Consider the following 24231-nt stretch of genomic DNA (forward strand, 5'->3'; position numbering starts at 1 on the left):
TTTAGGAATATATCTCGATGACCTGGAACACATACCAACCAGACTAGGCTTAAAATTGAGGGGATAAATTATTTAAATTTATTGGTTACAGTAGTGTCTGAAGATGAAGTGAGTGACATGCATACTGACAGTCAATAAGTCACTATAACCGCTGTTGAATAATTTGAAGGAAGTTCTCTAAGCGCTAAGATAACGGCTAATAGTTAAGCCAGAAATATGCGTGTGAAATCCGGAAGACTTAATGAATATAAGCAAGATAGATGATGATGAAAAACTTTATCCCTCTTTAAAGGGAAGGGGGCAATGGAATAGAGGGTAGGAGGAGGAACTACTTGAACTAGGCCTCCTTTATCCTCTCAGCCCACTCCAGGATGGCCTCCTGAAGATCGGGCCTGGAGCTGCGCAAGGCAGCCTCCCACTGCTCCTCACTAGATATTAATTGCTTGAGGAAAGTGGGAAGGGGGTGCTTAGGGCACCCCCACATGATATGGTTTAAGTCTGCTCTGGGAGAGATACAGAATTTACAAGAGGGAGAATGGTAAATGGCGGGATGAGTGCGGTGGAGGAGGTAAGGGGACAGAAAGGTGCGAGTCTGCAGCTGTCGCCATAGAACTTGACACCTACGCGGGGATTTGCCCATGAGTGGCGGAAAGGTTAAGCGGTCTAATCGGTAGTGTGTGCAGATGTCGTGGTAAGTAATAAGTCGATCACGCGCTGTAAACGGCGCCTCCTCCGTAGCGAGGTCCGACACATCTGATGCCTGAGCCCGGACTGTAAATCCTCGGGCACTGGCATGAGCCGCCTCGTTTCCGGCAAGGCCCGCATGCGCGGGAGTCCAGATTAATGCCACAGTTTGATGGAAAGGATGGGCCAAGAGGAGAGAAAGGGCTAGCTGAGAGACCCTACCCGCTCCGAAGTTATGTATCGCTGCTTTGGAGTCGCTAACGATAACTGATGAATTTGGAATTGTGAGGGCCACGGCTATGGCCGCTTCCTCCGCCTCCTCCGAGGAAGAGCCAGGAATGGAGGCGGCCGCAGCGACATAGCCGTGAGAGTTAATGACTGATATTGCGTAATGATTTCTATTCCCATATTCGGCGGCATCAACATAGAGCACGTCTTAAGAGGTGGAGAATTGTTTTTGGAGAGCGTTTGCTCGCTGCCTCCTGCGCTGTTTGTGATGCACAGGGTGCATGTTTTTAGGAAGTGGGGGGATGCAGAGGTTCTCATGTATGTGATGTGGAATGGTGTATTTAGTCTTGATGATGGGTGCCGGAGTGATAGAAAGAGTTTGTAGAATGTGTCGACCTGTTGCGGTGTTAGAAAGTCTGCTATATTGGGATGTGAGGTGGGCTTCTGTGAGTGCAGTAAGTGTGTTGAAAGTTCCAGTAAGCATTAGCCTTTCAGTGGAGGTACGTATGGGGACCCCCAGAGCGAATATATATAGTTTGCGTAAAAGAGTGTCGATCTTCTCTGATTCTGATTTAAGTAAATGTAGATATGGCTTGCGAATGTAATCTTACTGATAACGAAGGCCTGAATCAAGCGGAGAAGTTCGGCCTCCTTTAGTCCGCCATATTTATTGGAGACTCGCCCTAGAAGACACAGGGTGTGATCGACTGTGGTGTGGAATGTATGTAGGGTGTATGTGTTGAGCCGGTTGCTTTGAATGTGTAAACCGAGCACCCGGAGCCGGTCCACTCTAGTAACGGGGATGTGGTTTAGGATTACCTCTATACTAGACATGTGTTTTCCGGCCCCCTGGTGGGATGGCAGAAGAAGTAGCTCGGATTTTTTAGGGGAGCATGTGAGATTCATAGCCCCGGCATGAGCCACCACGGCGTCTGCTGCGGCCTGTAGAGTGTCTTGAATCTCTCCATCGGAGCCGCCAGTCGTCCAAAGAGTGATTTCATCGGCGTAGAGTGAAAACTTGAGATCGGGAATAGACCGCAATGCTTGCGCCATCGGCATCATAGAAAGATTTAAAAGAAAAGGGGACAGCACTGAGCCTTGGGGCGTGCCGTAGCTACCTAAAGCGTATAAGATGGATTGCTCTGTGCCTATGTGTATCGTTGCGGTACGGTTGGATAAGAAGGTACATATATAGTCATATGTCTTTCCGCCAACCCCAATGAGATTAAGCTCTCGGAGGATGGCGGAATGTGAAACGTTATTGAAGGCTCCGTGGAGGTCCAGACTCAGAATTGCTTGCGTATCTAGACTGCTATTGGGTTTAATGATGTCATGCTTTATTTGAAGCATGATATCTTGGCATGAGAGTGATTTTCGAAAGCCTACCATTTCTGATGGATAAAGATTGTTGTCCTCCATGTATTTACTGAGTCGGTTGAGGATGACGTGCTCGAGTGTTTTACCTAGACAAGATAGATAGATATAGACAAGACAGAGAGATATAGCAAGATAGAGACTTGGAGAAAATGCCCACACCCTCTTTCGCCTAACTCAATAACGCATCAGTCACGATCACATGATCTATTCGCAGTTGCGTTAAATAAGCTTGTAGCATGTCATTTAAATATGTAGCGGGCAGGAGTTTGGCGTTTGATGGAAATACATCATCTGATTCTATCTTTATATTAAGCAAGGGCTTCTCTAGGCGAATGATCTCGTGTCTATTAAGATTTAGGGGATTTATCTCAGCTTGTACAAGAAAACCTAAGGCCTATGTAAGCGAGACCCATGCTCATCGAAAAATGCCCTCATTTCACTAATAAGTACAAATTGTGAGCGCCTCAAGGAAGATTCATAAATGTTTAAATAGGGTTTCACCGTTATAAAGTGGAATCGGCAGGGAAAAGTAGGCAGTCGTGCTTCTAGATATAAAAGTTGGTTAGCTACAAATTTTGATAAACCAAGACAATTCCGAAGAGCCTCCAGCTCTAGAAGAACCAGGGGGTAAATCTGTATGCTGGCCCACCAGAGAATAATAGCACGCACACAAATTCCAGTGTCAGTCGAACGTACATGCGCGAAATCATTATTAGAGTTTCCCTGCGTAGTCTAGCCTGATGTTGACCAAGTTTGCTAGACATGCCAAGATTTGCTGCCCTAGATTTACCATGATCAATGTAATTCGACCAGCTCGGTTGTGCGTCGTATATGAAAGGGTATTTGATAAAGTCACCCTGTGGAATTATTTCCTGACGGTATTTTAGAGAGATATTAACCGGTATATTCAATGGAAACACAATCAAGATACTTTTGTGGGAATTAAGCGACATTCGAATATTTGCAAACCAAGCTTAAATCGTTCCTAACTATGACTGCAGTGTTCTTCGTAATGAGTGAATCTCACTCGCAGACGCAGAAAATGCTATGTCATCTGCATAGACATATACTTGTACAGTATCGCACGATGAAATTGAGCGAACGTTAAACAAAATAGGAGAAAGGACAGATCCCCGGGGAACTCCTCTTGATTGATAAAGGGAAAATGAGACATCCACCTAAACGTAGCTAAGTGCTACAGAGGAAATCCATACGCGTTCCTCGAAAGAAAAGGCCCGCAGCTAAAGAAAAATACCTTACAGACCACGTCGAAATTTTCTTCAGCTGCGCACTCAATTGATATAGCCCATGTGTCGGGCCGGCAAAATTGGAAGGTTCTTTTTGTGAACAAGTCTCTTGGTAGTATATTCATCTAATTTGCTTGAGGGTATCTTCTGCCAATTAACTTAGAAGGCGCATCGGTAGTGCCTTGTGCCCACCCGAAAAGCACCACGTTTTCCGTTACATGGCAGGCTGAGAGTTAATTGAGCTGAATAAGTACGTGTGCCTCAACGCTCTCCAAGGAGGCTATTGGGGAGTGTATTTAAGGCAGTTTGCATAGAGATTCTTGGCGGACCTGGCTAAAGGCACAAGTGCCTGAGTGGGAATCATGTCACACTTTGGATTAAGCCAAACCAATTGACTGCTCATTCAGGACTGATACTAACGGCATGGGACGAATAGCAGGCACCACACACTGAAGACAGCTAACCGAGCAATTTACGGCTAGAAAGTCAGCTTACAGCCCCTTATCTGAAGGACTTGATGGGAGCTCGGTTTGGCGGAGGCAAGTAATAGAGCCTTTCACAGCTTGAGAACGTAGAGTCGACTGGCTTTATTGAATAGCAAAAGCATGCTTGCCGGGTGGCAGTGTAGGCATCCGCCATGGAGGAACTGCTTCGGATCCAAGAAAGAGCAAGGGCTAATAAGCCCTAAGACGAGGGCAACCGGCTATCCGACAAGCGGGGACAATGCCTGGACGGATGGTCGCTACAGACTGTACTGCCTTGATCTCTGCTCCGGGATAGATTGTTTCTTTGCAGATAAGCGTTCAGCTTTCTTTTGACCGCTATAGCCAAACATCTATCGCAAACATCCGGTGAATTTTCGAACATTAGAATATCAAAAATAAATATAAACAAATTCGTGGAGTTCGACGTATGTTTCGAGTGCTGCAGGCAAAAGACGTCCTAACGCCGTTGTATAATACAGCTTCAGCTGTTCGGCATAAGGGATTAAGCATTCTCTAATAGATCGCGGAGGGTAGGGGGCCTCAGAAGCGAGAGTGCTTGAATATCATGGAGGAGATAACTAAACTATAGGAGAGAGAATTACATCACGCAGCCAACCTCGTCAAACCAACTTTTCGGGAAGCCATTCCCTTCGCTTTTTCTTTTGAGAAGTTGGTCCAACAAGTCACCTCTGAAACTCAGCGTATTAGTCGAGCGTGCTGGCTCCGGGTAGATTTTAATCGATGCGCACTTGTAAGGCTGCCCTGCCATGGTTTTGCCCGAACAACAGCAGCACTAAAACCTACCGCGTGCCCTGATCTGACGATCAGGTGCTGCGTCAACGCGTTCGGCTTCAATCGTGTTTCACAATGCTCATCCTAGTTATTACTGCGATGTAAATTATATGCTCACTCCCGGCGCATATCCGCCATCGTCGTTGCCGTGATGTACCGTGTAAAGCACAAGTGCGATAACACGGTGGCCGCGCGTCGTGTGCTGTATGCGCGAGTAAAAGTGTGCGAGGGTGAGCCTCGACGGTTGCTTAATTTCGCGCGCGTAAGTGAGCAAGGCGGGAAGGAAGCGTGCCTACTTCCACCACGCACAAAGAACCAAGGGGGGGGGGGCGATGGGGGAGGCGTTTTACTCGGGCAGCAGCTACGTATGACATTGCTGAACGCGTTGGCGCGAGCCCTATATTTAAAGGGGTTGGGACACCAAATTTTGAAGCTATAAAAAGCATGTTGTAGGCTGCTTCCGTATGCAAGGACACCCAGAACGAGGTATTGGACGCTTCAAACATTTCAAAATAATTTTAATTCAGCTCCAAAAAGTCATTAAAAACTCCTTCTCGTAGTCGAGACCCATCGCTAGTGCGGCAGTTACTACGTCTCAGAGGAGGAACGAAAATACTGATGCACACTAGCACAAAAACGTGACGTATGATGAGTAGCGATAAAATGCCGACTACGGAGCCTGCTGAGCCGAGCGACCGAGCATAGCCTCCACTATGACCGAGCTACAGGCATATAGAAATCCTTTCTTAATGCAAAGAAGGGGTAAGGCATGCAGATACGGACACAAGAGAAGAGAAGTGGACAACACGAACGCCGCACGGCGGCCCGCGAACGGCAAACAGCGTGCGGCGAGTTGCCGTGCGGACGGGTCGGCCTTTACACGTTTCAGTGTAACACTAGCCGGCCGACTCCGAAAGGGATCAGGATATGCGGCGTTCGTGTTGTCCGCTTCTCTCCTCGCATAATCGCGTAGTTCGGCAGCTCGGAGCGGTCTCTCGTTCGCTTGGCCTCAATGTGAGGGCCCGTCCACGTACCGGCACGGAAACTCGCCGCACGCCGTTTGCCGTTCGCGGGCCCCCGTGCGACGGCGGTTTTGCTCGCGAACGGCGAGATTTCCTTGCCGTAGGGAGGACGGGCCCAGGATCCATTTGTGCAGCAGCCGAACGGCGAAGCGGCCAATCAGCGACCGAGGAGTGGTCACTCTGGCACCGACGGCAGTTTCACCGCCTCTGATCGTTCGGCGCCGCCGATATCGTCGCTAGGCGTTTTCCGGTTCACTTCAAAGCTAAAGCTTACGGCGCATCGGAATGAATCACCGACTCTCACAAGCCCCAATATTTTCTTACCGTTGTTGTCGCTCTTCGCAATAATTATAATAATCGCGACATGCACTTGGAATAGCCAGTTGTTGACCTCTGCTGGCAGATCACGCGTATGCGCGAGCAGACGACGCAGCATAGTTTTACGTCACTATGTTTTGTGGCCCACGGGACCACGCCATGTTGCGTTTGCTCCTCTGTGACGTCATATCATCCCCCCAGAGCCCAGAAACCGAAACCGAAATCACTCGGTATAAGAATGCTATTATTAAATCATTTATCGGCTATATATGAATCCCGCTGTGTGTATCGTGCTCCCTGAAGCATGACGCAACGTTTGAATCAACAAGCGCATGAACAAAAATTTTGATGTCTCCACCCCTTTAAAGTGGTCTTCGGCGCGACGAGGTCTCGTAGCTTCGTGTGCTCTGCGTTCTTGCTGCTTAGTTCGCGTTAAAGCGACGGGCCCCACGAGGGACAATTCCCTAGCTGATGCTGCCGCTCTTCGTAACGCCTGCGTTTTGACTGTGAGTGTCCGCGCTTATCCAGGACGACATGTTTCTGTTTAACCCTTCGCGCGTGACACCATGCTTATAAATTTAGTTAGCAAACGAATGTTTACGAGCTTAAACGCCTAACCCACGTGTTATCCGTACTTCTCATAGCCTTCAACTAATTTGCTATCGCGCGCGATAGCAAATTGTTCCCCTTCGCGAGAATTCCCCTTTCGGGCAAAACTGCGGCTTTTTACCCATTCCTTATTGTTCTGGATATCGACCCCCAAGTTTGTCACAGAGTTTCGAACCCTTATGCGTGAATTCCGGTGCAAAACACGCTGCGGAGCTGCCTAAGTTGTCCCTGGTTGGGTACTAGCCTGAAAGCGCGGTGGAGCTGCCAATTCTAGTTGTGTGCTAATATTCGAAACCTTCAAAGACAGAATCGAATAGTCTCTTATTCAATTCGATCTTTAAATTCAATGAAGCAGGGTTTAGGTATTGGCCAGTTGGTATCCCATTGCAAACATCACTTACAGCGCGTACATAGAAGGACCAAAAGAACGACGAAGACAAGCGCTGTCTTCGTCGTTCTTTCGGTCCTTCTCTCTATGTACCTGCTGTAAGGGATGTCAGTTTAAATTGAATGGTCACTATTCGTAAATGCGAGTTTTTGAATACTTTTCTAATATATGAACACGTGTACTGCGCTCGATTAAACATAGTATTGGAGCAAAATTAAGGTAAATTTTCACGCCTGCGGGCATAGCACAGGAATAAAAAGCGAGAACTTGCGTGATGGGGCCGGCTACGTAACTTGAGTAGTCGTGCGTTACATGCTCTAGAGTGATAATTCGCACTCTCTGAAGAACCATATGTGCTTGCGAAGAAGCTTCGGGCTTGTTCCTGATGCCACCTTTGTTTCTTTAATAAGCGCTTCCTAACGTACTACGTAATGAGATATACTTGGATACTTAAGAGTACGAAGGAGTGAACATTGTTTTATCGTAATTGGGATAACGGCTGTTCATTATTCGAAAACTCTTCGATATTTGATTCGATTCCATTCCACTTCTGGCACTACTCAATCTGTATTCGATTCGGTCACGAAAGTCAGTATTCGCACACCTCTAATTCAGTTTTATTTCTCGTGTAACTACTTGCAACTACGAGACGAGATACAATTCTCCGACGCGTGTGTTTGCATTGGGTTTACAACCTGAGAAATACAAAGCTGCGATGCTGTTGAAAAACGACCGAATGGATAAAATGGGAACACGTGCCTCACAGAGAAATTATAGTGTACCTGCCTTCTTCAACTTTCGAGTATCACTGCGCACCTAAATACACGTGTTATTGGGAAGCTGAAAAGAGGCTATTGAGCTTACTTAATTTACAGTTTGTGAGTGCAACTATATTGTACACTAGTATACTAAGCTCCACAGGAAATTTGTGAAAGTAACGTTCCCACAGCCATTTGATCTTGAAAGACAGCGAAATTCTTTTTGGGTCATGAATTCATTTATTAAGAAAATGGAGGATAGAAGTTAGCTGGTGAAGAGAGAGGGACATGAGGGGAATAGGTAGGCACCCACTCATATCAAGCACGCCCTGCTACTACAACGTCGAAGCGAGCTAACCTTACTAGGCAATCAGAGTTTTCGAGAATGTGCTTTTGTAAAGCTTCAATATCCTTATGTAGAAAATGCACAGCCCTTGGTACTTTCAATACAATTAATGAAATGCTGTTTCGAAAACACAATATACAAGTATTACCGTGCACAAAGCAATAATTGACTTAGCATAGGAAACTGTAAAAAAGAGAATTCCTGATGTGGCTCAAGCTTTCTCTGCAGAAACAGTAAGTAGTAGATAAAATCATTCGCTGATTTGAAAAGAAGTTCACGAACCATAACGCAGTGTTGAGAGAGTTTCTTCATAGTTCACGTCCGAAGGACTGATGGTGGCTAGCTGAAAAGGAACAAAAGTTGAGATTAAGGAGGGGAAAATAAACGGCAAGAAGTTACGCTATGGTATTTCTCATTTCAGTTAAATGCACGTTTTTAAACATGAACCTGGGGAGCTGCGTGCACCACCAGCTCGGGTTATCACAGTAAAAAAAAAAAGCAAAAAAAAAGAAAGCAGCCGACTTGTTTGACCTCTCAGAATCACAACATTTCTAGCAATGCTGTTTCTTTCAAGCAATCCCAACAAATATTTTGCTTGCCTGTAATCAAATCACACACTTTAGAACGTTCTTTTTATATGACTAGTACGTTTCAAACCTTGCAGGCATATAACGATTTCGGGCCTTTGGTAAAGAAATTTTATAAATGCAGTAACTAATCCATACGTGTTGTGCTTTGCGAGAACAGTCTCCCATTTTCACTAAGTATGATATTGCTGGCATTTACAGACCGCCAAAACGAAAGCTTATATGCTACCTCGTTCCTAAAGCACACTTTTACCGTGCCGGATAGTCTGTGTACAAGACTAGTTAATTATTAGTAACTAGATTAGTTACTAGTGAGGCAGTACTTTGTCCACATACTTTCTACTTCGTTTACAGATTAATTACGACATTGCATCGAAATTAAAAAGCATATATATAGACAAGGCGTTCTTGTAGTTCATCCAAGACACTAGATAAATCAACTATAAATCTAGTATAAACATAAAACATAAGGCAGCGTCCTATAACGCTTCAAATCAGCCATGTAAGTATAAAATTTCGTCAAACGCTGCAGTAAATATCACCCCCTATCCACTAACATTAATTTATCTACTTATTGAAAAGCACAGCTGATAACGCCGGTATGATACTTTCCAGCTTTTGCTTAAACTGTTTGCAAAAGAAGTTTCTTTTTTATCATACATATTGATGCTCGCACACATATTTGCATTGCCTTCGCCTCATTTTTACTGAATTTATTCTTGAGAGATATGTTCTACCAGAAAAACGGAGTAGATTATGCACGCTCGTAAAGCGTTCATAACGCTAAGGGGCGCTCGCGTATGTAATTTATTACAAAAACCGCAATAAGTGCACCAATTTCGAAGTTTGCCTGCACATGGCCTATTATTTGGTCCTTACTTTCATTATACATAAAAAAGATGGTTCGTTTAGTTCACCGAGGACACCATGTGAGCGTCGTACAATGCACCAAAATACAGAAAAGATAGAGGTTCAATAATTATTGGTAAAGCTCTTAATTAGGCCAGTAATGTAAAAAGTTCAGACACACCATGCACTCAAGATGTGCTTAATTTATGTTATATCTAAAGACTGTCCAATGTTGAGTTCATTGGAGACATCGCGAAACGTACCTGATAAAGGCAGCGTGACCCTACAGAACACTTGGTCTAGAAACGTTTTCGAAGAGCTACATTTGATCCCCACAAATTCAACTTCTCACATAGATTTGCCATAGTGGTCGCCCGTTGATGTTTGGCATTTCTAGTCATGCCACGGCTGCGTGCACACTTTTGCACCACTCGTAAAACGAACTCATAACACTGCGGAGCACATCCATGTGTAATTCATTGCAAATGCCACCATCAATCCAGGTCTTTCGAAGTTTCCATACACAATGATCATAAGCTGCACCTTATTTTCATGACGATGAGCAAAACAAGAACAAGGTCAACGCAGGTGTTTTCAGCTTGTTCTCGTTTTGCTCATCGTCTTGAATTTCCATCTCCCGCCTTCCCCGTGTTTTCACCTTATTTTCATGAAATATAGACAAAATGCCTTGTCTAGCTTACCGAGGGAACCGGAGAAACAATTCATGTACCTTGTATGACACATGAAAATAAGACGAAACAATTCTGCGGAAACCCGCAAGGTGGAGAGCTGTTAATTATGGGAAAATATGACATCCACCCAATCGTAGCAATTCCTACAAAGGAAACCCATACGGATACTACGAAAGAAAAGCCTCGCAGTTGAAGATAAATTCGTCGTGGTCCGGGACTCGAACCCGGGACCACCGTCTTTCAGGGCAGCCGCTCTACCATCTGAGCTAACCAGGCGGCTAGCAGATGGCGAAGCGAAGTCGAATTTGTCAACAACTCGAAGCAAAGGCAAAAGTTTGCCGAAATAGTTCTGCGGAAACCTGCAAGCTGGATAGTTGTTAATTAAGGGAAAATACGACATGCACTCAATCGTAATCCACACAATCCACTCATCCACCCAATTTCGATGGTGCCGAGAGACTGTTGAAACAATAGTGCATGTATAATAGCAGAATTGTGCTATGTCATATTTAGTAGCTTATTACAAATACCGTCAGGACCATGACTAGAAAACGATGACAAACGCTCAAAAGCTTTCACAATATCGTCACTTCTGAGAGTAATACATTCCATACATGGAGAACTATCAGACAGCTGTGTTGACATATGTAGCGGATTTACGCCAATAAATACACTACAAAAGAACAAATTAAACCGATAAGCAACGTCCATGCTATCAATTGCAGCACCAGACTCAGTGTCAAAAACAGGCAGCTATATTGTAAGTGCGGGACAAATGACCACCAAAAATTTTTTCGATCTGTTTTTAGAAATTGCGAAATATCCTGGTTGAAAAACTTAAATTTGGCACCCTCAATATGTAATGCACATTCTTTAGAAAACTATAAATACCCTTACTGAGCTTCAACAGATTTTGCGCTTGTTGTTTTTGAAACAAACGTTTCTTTTTATTTTAATATCGCTTAATTAATCTCTCGAGTAAACCATGACTTGTCTGCTGTTTCATAGATCCACCTTTTTGGAATATATCTCTCCCGCAGTCTTAACAACCAGTCACAAAAACGAATCTAGTTATCTGGCAACGAAGTTTTCATCGTTTCCATGAATGACAGGTAAAATTCAATAAGCTCAGAAGTGAAGCCTTTGGGATCCGGTTTAGAATAGTCATAAACCTTCTTTTTTTTGTCGCCGTTTCTTCACAGTTTGCCTTTTAAAGGTACAATGTATGACACAGTGGTCACTGATATACTCTAGTACATTCAAGGTAGCACGTTCGGGGTCTGCAGTTAGAAGAAGATCAAGATTAGCATTGTGCCACGTAAGCCTTTTGATAAATTGACACAACTGAAAATATTCCAAAAGGTCAACAAAATCTGCCCAATCACGTGTCTGGCGCTCCAGGGGATTTGATAGCAGACCAGTCTATGCCTGGAAGGTTAAAATCGCCGGCCAAAATTATGGGAGAGCTATTATATTCGGATTCGACGGAGCCTAATACAGACTGCAGTTCCTCAGAAAAATCTTGTAGAAGGTCAGGTGGCTAGTAGCATGCTCGAATAACCAAAGTTACAACTGGCAAATAGCATGCAACCCAAATAGTTTCAAGAATGCGGTCAGGAGGAATGCGTTTGACCTTTATGTGCTTTCTTAAGGGTGTTACAGCACCGCCTCCTTTTCTATCCACGCGGTCTTTACGAAAAACCGTGAATAAATTTGAAATTTGTAACTCAGAATAGTTAACTGCAGGAGTTAACCACCTTTCCGTTCCGATTATAACATCTGCATTGCAAGCGTGAATGAGGGAAGTAAGCTGACCTTGCTTGTTAAGGATGCTACGAAAGTTGGCGGAAATTATAGAAAATATAGGTGTCCCACTGTTAGCGGACGTATGAACACCGCGCATCGCATAGTTCACCAAGAAAACCGGGGAACAACAACTACGTGCTGCGTATGAACATAAAATTGGGAGACGACGAACATTGAGGGCCTATTTTCAAAGAATAATATTGCCGCAGACACATCAAACTTTTAGTCAAGATCACGTATAAAGTTACACCTATATTCTCTAAATATGACATTTGTTACCTTAATGAGCCTCCCAACAAAAAGGGAAAACTTTTAGGGATTTTTATAACGCTTCTAAGCGCCTCATAATTAGGGGTTCAACAGTTTTTCGGCCCTATCAGACACAAGCAAATCAGGCTATTGCCCGATTTCTTCAAAATATAAACTTTGTGACGTGTTTAGTTTTCCCACAAAATTGTGAAAACTGACATATAGCCTTGTTTAGTGATTCTAATCGCATTGACAGCGTCGCAGTAAAAGCTGCTTTAAGTCAGTGTTTGGAGGAGGAGGAAAAACGCTGTTCTTGCGTTTAACTTGCATTACATGCAAGTTGCCGCAGACAACTCTCTACATCTCAGTAAGGTGCCTGGTGGTGGTCTCGTGCTGACGATGCCCTCTCGGTGAGCGCATATTTCACCCCTCATCTTTTAAGAGATTCAATACATACAAGCATTTGTCTCGCAAACCAGATTTATTTCAAGGGAATTTTCCACGTCTCAATAATTTCTCTCGTCGTATACGAGTGCTGATTGCCGTGTTATAGTTTGTTAACGAAGCTTCCCCTCAAGTCTAAATATTTTAAGGCAGTTTTCCTAGTCTATAAAGCCGCTCGAGTTCACGCTGCTCCTCTGGCGGCCATTTTTACAAGAAATTATGCCTTCCAACCACTTCCAATCGACTGCCGCGGACATCATCAGTCCCTTTCCACATAAGTATGAGGCTCGGAGCAGGAGCTTTGGCGCTTGAAAGTAACCGTTGGCTTGACGAACCAACCGACTGAGCTACCTTTCCGGGCAACATTGAAGGATCACGAGTTCAAATCACATGTTATGTTCCTTTTTTCCCCCTTTTTTTTCTTTCTTTTAATGTATTTTCCTTCCTTTTATCACTGTACGGAAACCCTCCTAAAAAAAAATTATATATCCTCAATTATGTGAGGCCACACATGTGCAGTTCATAAATACCAGGTTCTCTAGCCGAGTGCCATCCATGCGGTATAACCGAGCTCAGATTGGTCCACCTTGACTGATCAAATAGGTCACCACTGTAGGTTAAATGAGGCGTACAACTCCTGCGGGACCCGCCATGGTTGCTCAGTGGTTATGGTGTTAGACTGCTGAGCACGAGGTCGCGGGATCGGACCCCGGCCACGGCGGCCGCATTTCGATGGGGGCGAAATGCGAAAACACCCGTGTACTTAGAATTAGGTGCACGATAAAGAGCCCCAGGTGGTCGAAATTTTCGGAGTCCTCCACTACGGCGTGCATAATCAGAAAGTGGTTTTGTCACGCAAAACACCATAATTCAATTTTTAATTTAACTCCTGCGGAGACGGTAGAGTATCCGTCTCCAGTGCAAGAGGACCGTGATTCAAATACCGGTGCCTCGCAATTCTCCACCGGAAAATACAAAAAAAAACGTGTGTTGAGAAAATTGCACAAACAGGCCTGGAGTGCGGCCTGATCCCGGTGACCAGAACCGGTAACGCACTCTCTCACCAGAGCAGGATTGGCCACCCTGGTGCAGTACTTGGCCACAACCTCCTATATGAATACAACAATCAAACCCCGGCCCTCAGTCCCCAGCAGCCGCGAAGCAACTGACCACGGCGGCGGTCAGATCTGTGACGCTGCAGAGGGTGCTAAGAATACCTGGCTCCGGACAGGCCGCCATTGGCATCTGAACCTGGCAACGTTTAACGTTAGAACGCTATCTAGTGAGGCGAGTCTAGCAGTGTTATTGGAGGAATTAGAGGGTAGTAAATGGGATATAATAGGGCTCAGTGAGGTTAGGAGGACAAAAGAAGCATATACAGTGCTAAAAAGCGGGCATGTACTGTGTTACCGGGGCTTAGCGGAGAGACAAGAACTAGGAGTCGGATTCCTGATTAATAAGGAAATAGCTGGTAACATACAGGAATTCTATAGCATTAACGAGAGGGTGGCAGGTCTTGTTGTGAAACTTAATAAGAGGTACAAATTGAAGGTGGTACAAGTCTATGCCCCTACATGCAGTCATGATGACCAGGAGGTCGAAAGCTTTTATGAAGACGTGCAATCGGCGATGGGTAAAGTCAAAACAAAATACACTATACTGATGGGCGACTTCAATGCCAGGGTAGGCAAGAAGCAGGCTGGAGACAAGTCAGTGGAGGAATATGGCATAGGCTCTAGGAATAGCAGAGGAGAATTATTAGTAGAGTTTGCAGAACAGAATAATATGCGGATAATGAACACCTTTTTCCGCAAGCGGGTTAGTCGAAAGTGGACGTGGAGGAACCCGAATGGTGAGACTAGAAATGAAATCGACTTCATACTCTGCGCGAACCCTGGCATCATACAAGATGTAGACGTGTTCGGCAAGGTACGCTGCAGTGATCATAGGATGGTAAGAACTCGAATTAGCCTAGACTTGAGGAGGGAACGGAAGAAACTGGTACACAAGAAGCCAATCAATGAGTTAGCGGTAAGAGGGAAACTAGAGGAATTCCGGATCAAGCTACAGAACAGGAATTCGGCTTTAACTCAGGAAGAGGACCTTAGTGTTGAAGCAATGAACGACTATCTCATGGGCACCATTAAGGAGTACGCAATAGAAGTCGGTGGTAACGCCGTTAGACAGGAAACCAGTAAGCTATCGCAGGAGACGAAAGATCTGATCAAGAAACGCCAATGTATGAAAGCCTCTAACCCTACAGCTAGAATAGAACTGGCAGAACTTTCTAAGTTAATCAACAAGCGTAAGACAGCGGACATCAGGAACTATAATATGGATAGAATTGAACAGGCTCTCAGGAACGGAGGAAGCCTAAAAACAGTGAAGAAGAAACTAGGAATAGGCAAGAATCAGATGTGTGCGTTAAGAGACAAAGCCGGCAATATCGTTACTAATATGGATGAGATAGTTCAAGTGGCTGAGGAGTTCGATAGAGATTTATACAGTACCAGTGGCACCCACGACGATAGTGGAAGAGAGAATAGCCTAGAGGAATTAGAAATCCCACAGGTAACGCCAGAAGAAGTAAAGAAAGCCTTAGGAGCTATGCAAAGGGGGAAGGCAGCTGGGGAGGATCAGGTAACAGCAGATTTGTTGAAGGATGGTGGTCAGATTGTTCTAGAGAAACTGGCCACCCTGTATACGCAATGCCTCATAACCTCGAGCGTACCGGAATCTTGGAAGAACGCTAACATAATCCTAATCCATAAGAAAGGGGGCGCCAAAAACTTGAAAAATTATAGACCGATCAGCTTACTGTCCGTTGCCTACAAAGTATTTACTATGGTAATCGCAAATAGAATCAGGAACACCTTAGACTTCTGTCAACCAAAGGACCAGGCAGGATTCCGTAAAGGCTACTCAACAATAGACCATATTCACACTATCAATCAAGTGATAGAGAAATGTGCAGAATATAACCAACCCTTATATATAGCTTTCATTGATTACGAGAAAGCGTTTGATTCAGTCGAAACCTCAGCAGTCATGGAGGCATTACGGAATCAGGGTGTAGATGAGCCATATGCAAAGATACTGGAAGATATCTATAGCGGCTCCACAGCCACCGTAGTCCTCCACAAAGAAAGCAACAAAATCCCTATAAAGAAAGGCGTCAGACAGGGAGATAGGATATCTCCAATACTATTCACAGCATGTTTACAGGAGGTATTCAGAGGCCTGGAGTGGGAACAATTGGGGATAAAAGTTGATGGAGAATACCTTAGCAACTTGCGATTCGCTGATGATATTGCCTTGCTTAGTAACTCAGGAGACCAATTGCAATGCATGCTCACTGACCTGGAGAGACAAAGCAGAAGGGTGGGTCTGAAAATTAATCTGCAGAAAACTAAAGTATTGTTTAACAGGCTCGGAAGAGAACAGCAGTTTACGATAGGTAGCGAAGCACTGGAAGGGGTAAGGGAATACGTCTACTTAGGGCAGGTACTGACCACGGATCCGGATCATGAGACTGAAATAACCAGAAGAATAAGAATGGGCTGGGGTGCGTTTGGCAGGCATTCTCAAATCATGAACAGCAGGTTGCCACTATCCCTCAAAAGCAAAGTGTATAACAGCTGTGTGTTACCAGTACTCACATATGGGGCAGAAACCTGGAGGCTTACGAAAAGGGTTCTGCTGAAATTGAGGACGACGCAACGAGCTATCGAAAGAAGAATGATGGGTGTGACGTTAAGGGATAAGAAAAGAGCAGATTGGGTGAGGCAACAAACGCGGGTAAACGACATCTTAGTTGAAATCAAGAAAAATAAATGGGAATGGGCCGGACATGTAATGAGGAGGGAAGATATACGATGGTCACTAAGGGTTACGGACTGGATTCCAAGGGAAGGGATGCGTAGCAGGGGGCGGCAGAAAGTTAGGTGGGCGGATGACATTAAGACGTTTGCAGGGACAACATGGCCACAATTAGTACATGACCGGGGTAGTTGGAGAAGTATGGGAGAGGCCTTTGCCCTGCAGTGGGCGTAACTAGGCTGATGATGATGATGATGATGATGATGATGATGATGATGATGATGATGATGATGATGATGATGATGATGATGATGACGACGACGACGACGACGACATGCAAGTTGATTATCGTCACCGAGTTTGGTCATTTGAGCGTAAATCTACTAGCCAACTGGGAGGCTGAGGAGCAGAGCCTGTATAATCGCAAAGCTTTCTAGCTCTATGATTGTTCACAACAGCAAGGCCAGCTTTGTGATATCAGACATGTTACTAGCGAGGCCGGCTGTCCAATGGTTAAGAGCGCTTACCAGCATGTGTGACGACTAATTTGTGAACGTGTGTACATGAGGCAAAACAATTTGATTTACAACGAAAGCGGCTAGAACGGTCGGTATTCGACGAATTCAATCCTGCTGCTGAAGAATTATCTACCATGTTGACACTGTACGTATTTATCCCTTTCTCGAGGACTGCATTTCACACCTTAACAACAAACATAAGGTTAGCTCTCGATGCGACAGTTGCCTGCTCGATTTGGAACTTGCTCGCAGACCTATTTAGTCTACCCAGCTGACGCCACGGTCTTTGCCTCAAACTTCGACGATCATCTTAAGCGCCTTGCAACAGTACTAGAGGCCATCAAGTCACCTGGGCAGGCCTTGAAGCCGGACAAATGCCAGCTTGCTTACGAAGAACTTCTGTTCCTGCGCCACGTCATCAGCACGTCACGAGTCCCTCCGGTCTGCAAGAAATCACTGCGAAGTTTTTTTTTTTTAATCTGTTTGCCTACTATAGGTGCTTTGTCAAGTACTTGTCTCGCATCGCGGTGCCTCTGACTTCTCGTGAAATCAGACCTCGTTTACATGGGAAACACCGCAACTGGAGGCATTTCAAGAATTAAAACGATGCCTGCAGTCACCACTAGTACTCGCCCGCTTCGACGAAGACGTCTATAGCAAAATGCCTACCGACGCAAGTAGCCAAATAGCGTAGGTCTCGGTGGTGTGCAAGTCCAGAGAAAACGCGAACTTAAAAACATTATATTTATATACAGAGAAAGAAAGTGTTAAATAGCCTGGCACGGGAACAAGAATTCAGGATCGCCAGCCAACCTTTAGAGTCTGTGCAGGAATACGATTACCTAAATCAATTACACCCAGGGGACCCAATTCACAAAAAAAAAACTTAAGAGGAATAAAACTGGGTTGGAGTGCATACGGAAGCCATTGCCACATCCTGACTGAAAGCTCACCCCTGTCGTCGAGAAGAAAAGTTTACAATAATTGCACAGTACTGATGTTAACGTATGGGTCAGAAACTTGGAGGTTGACAAGGAAGCTACAAGTTAAGGACTCTGCAAACAGCGATGGAAGGAGTAATGTCAGGCTTAATGTAAGGGGGACTCCAAGAGAGTGGCGTGGACCAGAAAGTAAATAGGTATAGCCATATTCTTGTTTAATATAGTAGAAAAAGAGTGCAGCTTGGCAGGTCACGTAACGCGTAGGATAGATAACCGATGGACAATAGCGCAAGAGAATGGGTGCCAAGGGAAAGGAAGCGCAGTCGAGGATAGCAGAAAACCAGGAGGGGTGATGAAATTAACAAACTTTGTAAGTGCGAGCTAGAATCAGCTAGCGGAACGCAAGGGTAATTGGAGATCTCAGGGAGAGGCCTTCGTCCTGCAGTCGAAATTAAAATAGGCTGATGACGGTGATGACCTTATTCTAGCGGCTTCTTGTTGGAAGTGGAAGCCAATTATTCAATGGAGGAAAGCAAATGCTTTGCCCTAATTTAGGCGTCCACGAAAGTTGGCCCTTAGCTATTTGGCAGGCAGTTCAAAGTCGAAAGCGACTAGCACGCTCTGTGTTGGCGAGCAAGTTTGAAGAATCCTTGAGGACGCCTAGCACGGTGCTGCCTCCAACTGAAAGAATTTGATATCGCCGTGATATACAAGTCCGGTTAAAAACATTGTGATACCGACTGCCTTTCCCGCGCTCCTATCGAGCTGCCGCTGCAAGACGACCATGTCCACGACGTTTTCCTATGGACAATAAGTCACAATTTCTTCAAAGAACAGGGAGCTGACCTGGAGCTAAGAAGCCTTGTCGACTTCTTGGAAGGGAGGACCGACTTTATACCAAGTGTTTTTAGGCTCGAATTGTCCTCGTTTTCATTGCAAAACAGCGCCTTCGTGGTGACAAAAAAATTCGCAGTCGATTACAATACCGCCTTATGCAAAACTTCAGTGCAGCTCTATACGTGTTTCAATTTCTTGATATATTGGCTGGTGCTGACAATCTGTCTCGCGTGGCACGTTGCAAACGGAGCGAAGCGTTGGGAAACAAGTTACACTCATTCACAACGATAACGGTGAGCCAAATCGGCAGTCGTCGAAAGTCTGATCTGCTTTCACTGTAGCCTCCTCTTGCACTTTTCTCTTCGCGTTCGCTTTCATCTCCCCGCTGCGCTTCGCGTTCGCTTTCATCCTTCGCTGTGCTCGTCCGCTCAGTTACGCCAAGAAACGGCGCCAAAGCAGGCTTACGCTCAACGCAGGAACGGGCTCCTAAGAGCTCAGCTCTAAAGCCTCTTGCTAGTTCGTGCCGACTACCTTCTGGCTGGGCCTTTAGCACTGCGGCCAGAGGTTGTACACGCCCTTCATGATGACCCAATGACAGGATATATCGGATTTTCTTGTACGCACGCGATAACTCACGAGAAGTATTAATGCCGATGCCTGAAGGCCAACGTCCCCCATTAGTCAAGACGCGTCAAGACTGTCAGCAACGCAAGACATGACGACGAGGCTAGCGGGATTGCTACAGCCAATCAAGCCTTCTTGCCGACTGCTTCAGCAGATGATAGATTTGCTGGGTCCCTTTCCGACATCATAATCTGGAAACAAGTGGATTGTCACGGGCACCGACTGCCATACTAAACCACCTAGATAGCACAAGGCCTGTTCAGCGCATCCCATGACGTCATGCTACCTGGCCCGACTGCCACAAAATCTAATGGGGATGTTCCCGAATAAGCAGTAGTGATTTGGACGTCACAGCTTTTGTCACGCCAGCTTTGGCAATGAAAATTCTAGGCAAGGTTGCATGACGTGGTGTTAACGGGCATTGTTCTAGTTAAGTGGAGTTGACCTTACCCACCACGCTGAAATTGAAGCCCTACCCAAAGTTAGTGCGACGGAAGTAGCGAAATTCTCAGCTAAGAACATCTTGCTGGCGACGTGGTGCGTCAGAAATCCTCATTATGGAACGACAGACGGTTTTACAGCTGAGGTTACTAAAACCATGCTGCAGTGTAGCCGGACAAGTCATCAACGGACAGCCACCCACCAGCGGCAGACCAATAGTTTAACGGAACGTCTGAACAAGACGCTCACTGATATGTTCGCGATGTCAGCCGACATCACGCACAAGATGTGGGATGCATCCTTCCGTGCGTAACATTAGCTTCCAACAAGGCTGCGCAAGAAATAACACAGATCATGCCGTGCGAGTTGGTTCACGGAAGAAACCCTACGATGACACTCGAAGCCATGCTGCTGCGCGTCACGAACGAAGAGCATCTCGACATCACCGCCTATCTTCAGCGCACCGAAAAAGCATGATAACTCACCAGCCTGCGCATCAAGAACCAGCAAATGTTGAATAGCGAACAATACAACCTTTCACGATGATATGTGGAATACCAGCCAGGCCACGGTGTTTAGGTTTGGACTATGATACTTCGATGACGACTTAGTGATAAACATTTGCGATATTATTTTGGACGCTGTAAGATCATTCGCTGTTTTGGCCCACTGGACTGTGATGTCGCGCCAGACGGCATGACGCAACCACAGCGTCAGTGCTCGCGACCTGAAGTAGCCCATGTGCGACTTAAGCCCTTTAACCACTGCTAACGAACTCTCGGACTTTATCTGTTTGCGTGTTATTTATTTACTAGGTCTGCTTTAGTTCTTTGATCTGGCGTTTGAAGTGTCGGGACGATGCTATTTCAGAGGGGCCATTGATATGTGTAGTTATCATTTTATCGGAGACTGCATTTCACCCATTATTAATAAGTTATCGCTCAGCGCAAGACGCGCTTGCGTGATTTCGAACCTACTCGAATGTTATTGCTGATTCTATTTGTCCTGTATGTCCTCCCCGAACATTGTGTAATCAGATTTTATTCGCAACAGAAATTTGCAGTACTTTCTGGAAGGCGTGCGGATATCAGCGGTTACCTTGGAATCTTTGACAATCTATGCGTAAAAGCTGGCGTGCTTGACCCACAGAGGTCAGACTTTCGACCATGACCGACTCTGCTCGCCGCTATCGTTGTGCATGACTGTTGGTTATTTTTTTTCTGGGTACAAGTTAGCTTACTAAGTGGTTACTTCCGTGATTCACAGTTTTAACTACTGTGTTCTTCACTGTCACTACAACGTGACAATATGTATATACGTCATGTGACCCATTCCACAGAAATCAGTGGTTCTTGTTTCAGTCCTAGAATGCCTTCGCAATATGAGTAGCATCTGAGGCCGAATACACGAAGTGTTTAGTTCTTAAATCGTGTTTGCAATTCATAGCGTGCCTTCAGTAATTATGTCACTAACACGACGACTGGCCGGAATCTGCCATTGTGAACAGCTTGATCGCCGAATATATTTGGATGGTCTTGCTGCCGAAACAATAATATTGTTCACAAATGTTCCGGTACAACATACGCCTTATCTGCGCCATAGGCAACATTATAAAAATGATAGCACCGCGAAATTACCGCAGACAACGCTATATGATCAATCGCTATACGAAAATTGCCGCATATGTTGGAGACTTTCGTTAATACTGTCTGCTTAAAGAGAGTAAGCGGTAGTCGGCCAGCAAGCCACCGGCCACTGGCCTAATCATTTAACTATCGAAAAAGAAGCTTCTAAGCCATGCTCACCATGATTGTTTTGCTGTTCCCACCCAGCGCCGTCATAAGCAAGCGAGTGAGCGTAGATTCTCTGTAAGGCACTGCAAAAGCAACATACACAAACAGGTCAGTTAAACACATGTAATCGCGCGAAATTTGTTGTAAGAATATTAAACTTGTAATAATGAATAACACCATAAATAACAGACAAAGCGTTGCCGCGACATCATGAATGCTCGACGATAGGTAATTTGGTGTGACGACGCACAGAATGCACCGTAGTACGATTAGAAGTTACTATCGGCAAAACCGAATTAGTGTGCGAGTACCGTATCTATAAGGTAATATAGCGTCTTGCTTTTATCGATAATTTTCTGTGGTCCTTATAGGCAAGCGGGAAAGAATTAGACGATAATACTCAAGACAAGGACAGTGTGAAAAGTAAAGTGTAAGTGTTCGCAAACGTAAAAAGTTTTGAAGCACCGTAATTAGATGCCAATATAGCGCCTTAGTAGAGTAATTAATGACACGCTCACTTAAACTAAACAAAGTGTTTGGCATAGGTGAGCTGTTAGACTTCAGGATATCGGCTTAATTACTATGGAAAATAGCAGGTTTTGTTATTATGTGGTTAGAAAATTTTCGCGAACCTAATATTACGTTACTTGACACAATTCAGAGCAAGACACCAATTAATAAATGCCGTGTGTTGGTGGTAGTTCCATGAGAAAATCTGCGCGGGAGCCAGTCATAGCATTCCTTAATAGCCCAAATGACGATGGATCCCGAGCAGATGGGATGAAAAAAGAAAGGAGCTAGCGAAAAGAAAGTGTGCTTCATGTTAGCTACGTCTATAAGTAAAATATTAAAGGCTGCAATAAAGTTGATTCTCATGACTCTCGTGAAACCCTCCATGGTTGCTTGGTGGCTATGGTGTTGGGCTGCAAAGCACGAGATCGCGCGATCAAATCCCAGCCATGGCGGCCGCATTTCGTTGATAGCGAAATGCGTAAACACCCGCGTACTTAGATTTAGGGCTTCGTTAAGGAACCCCAGGTGCTGCAAGTTGCCGGAGTCCCCCACTACGGCATGCTTCAATCAGATCGCCGTTTCTGCACGTCAAATCTTACAATTTATTTAATTTTACCTCTCATCAAACCTGGTTTGGCGAAGTATATATTGATTCGAAAGCGTGAAATGACCCAATATGTGGAAAAGCTGGCAGCGTCTGCAGCAGCGAAATTTCCCATTGGCTGCGAGGCCACGTGACAAGCGCCCCGAGTGCCCTTGACGCTGGGTTGCACCTGCTGGCACGGGCCTCGGTGGAGCAGAGCGGTCGAAAAGAAACGCCTGCTGCCGCGGCATTGCGCGAGGGAAGAGGACATCGCCGCGACGCCACGTCACCCTCGCTCTCGCAAGCCTGTTTTAGCGGTGGGTTCCTCGTCGGCTCAAACCCTCGCCTAAGCCTAAGCTCTAACTGCGCTTCAGTAAAGCCAAATGAAAACACGCCAAGAGTCTCAACGCGCTCGCTTGCCCGCGAAGTGTTCGTAACTTAAAGGACTGCTCAGCGACGTTTACCTGGGGTATTAAAGCTTTCGCAATCACAACCCATAATAAATGCTTAGGTGCCCTCGGATTATGCGGATGCAGGCCAATTGGTTGCTGTTTTCATGAGCTAGCAGTACATGTACTGTTGTTTGGAATCACCACAGCCACAGCCAGTACATAAGAAAAAAATGACTGGTTATTAGGGTCACATTTCGATTACGTACCATATTGACAATTTCTAGAGCACGCTGTTGCAACATATATACTAAGGTCACTATGTGAACATGCAACATAGCTTCGAGGTGACGCTTAAATAAAAAAAGAATAAGTCTAGATATATTGACAGAATCACGAATATTTTGTCCTATCAACTACACACACTGTTCAGTCGTAGCAAAACGGGATCAGATCACTCACCTTTGAGGTTTGTCCCCTTTGCTTTCTCGGCGAGAGCACGGATACAGTTTCCCAAGCAGGAGAGTGATTGGTTGATTGTGATGCCCTCGCGAAGGCGGTCACCAGACGTTTGCGCTGCGGACTGGCGCTCACTGAAATCAAAGGTAGCGTTCTCGTTGGAGCCCTTCCACAACTACAGACCACTGAAATAAGTGCAGCACCATCATTGGGAGCGGTAATTTAAGTCATTACTTGCCAGTAACAATTTAACTAATAATGAGGGTTATGTTTATTCACATTTCCTTTCAAAGGGGCTGGAAACAAATTGTCATCTGGCCTGCTCGTAGTGACAGTGTGAGCCCTCTAGTGCCGATCGCGAGTTAACTTGTAAGACACTTTTCGTAAAATTATTTAACTTTTGAACGAATTCCTGGTATCATGACGCATATCT

The 24231-nt window shown here is 45.2% G+C and overlaps 1 protein-coding gene across 1 annotated transcript in view; it reads right to left on the bottom strand.

Moving 5' to 3' along the window:
* The window catches only part of LOC142583693 (kinesin-like protein KIF28), an 89891-nt gene that overhangs the window by 44337 nt on the left and 21323 nt on the right, over window positions 1–24231 (bottom strand). Inside the window, exons 7-9 of the mRNA XM_075694180.1 lie at window positions 23802–23932; window positions 21867–21937; window positions 8537–8597 (exon numbers count right to left, since the gene is read on the bottom strand). Of these exons, the coding sequence (XP_075550295.1) occupies window positions 8537–8597; window positions 21867–21937; window positions 23802–23932 (263 nt within the window). The remainder of the gene's footprint in view (window positions 1–8536; window positions 8598–21866; window positions 21938–23801; window positions 23933–24231) is intronic.

Source organism: Dermacentor variabilis, chromosome 5, assembly GCF_050947875.1.
Source record: "Dermacentor variabilis isolate Ectoservices chromosome 5, ASM5094787v1, whole genome shotgun sequence".
Classification (NCBI taxonomy): Eukaryota; Metazoa; Arthropoda; class Arachnida; order Ixodida; family Ixodidae; genus Dermacentor; species Dermacentor variabilis.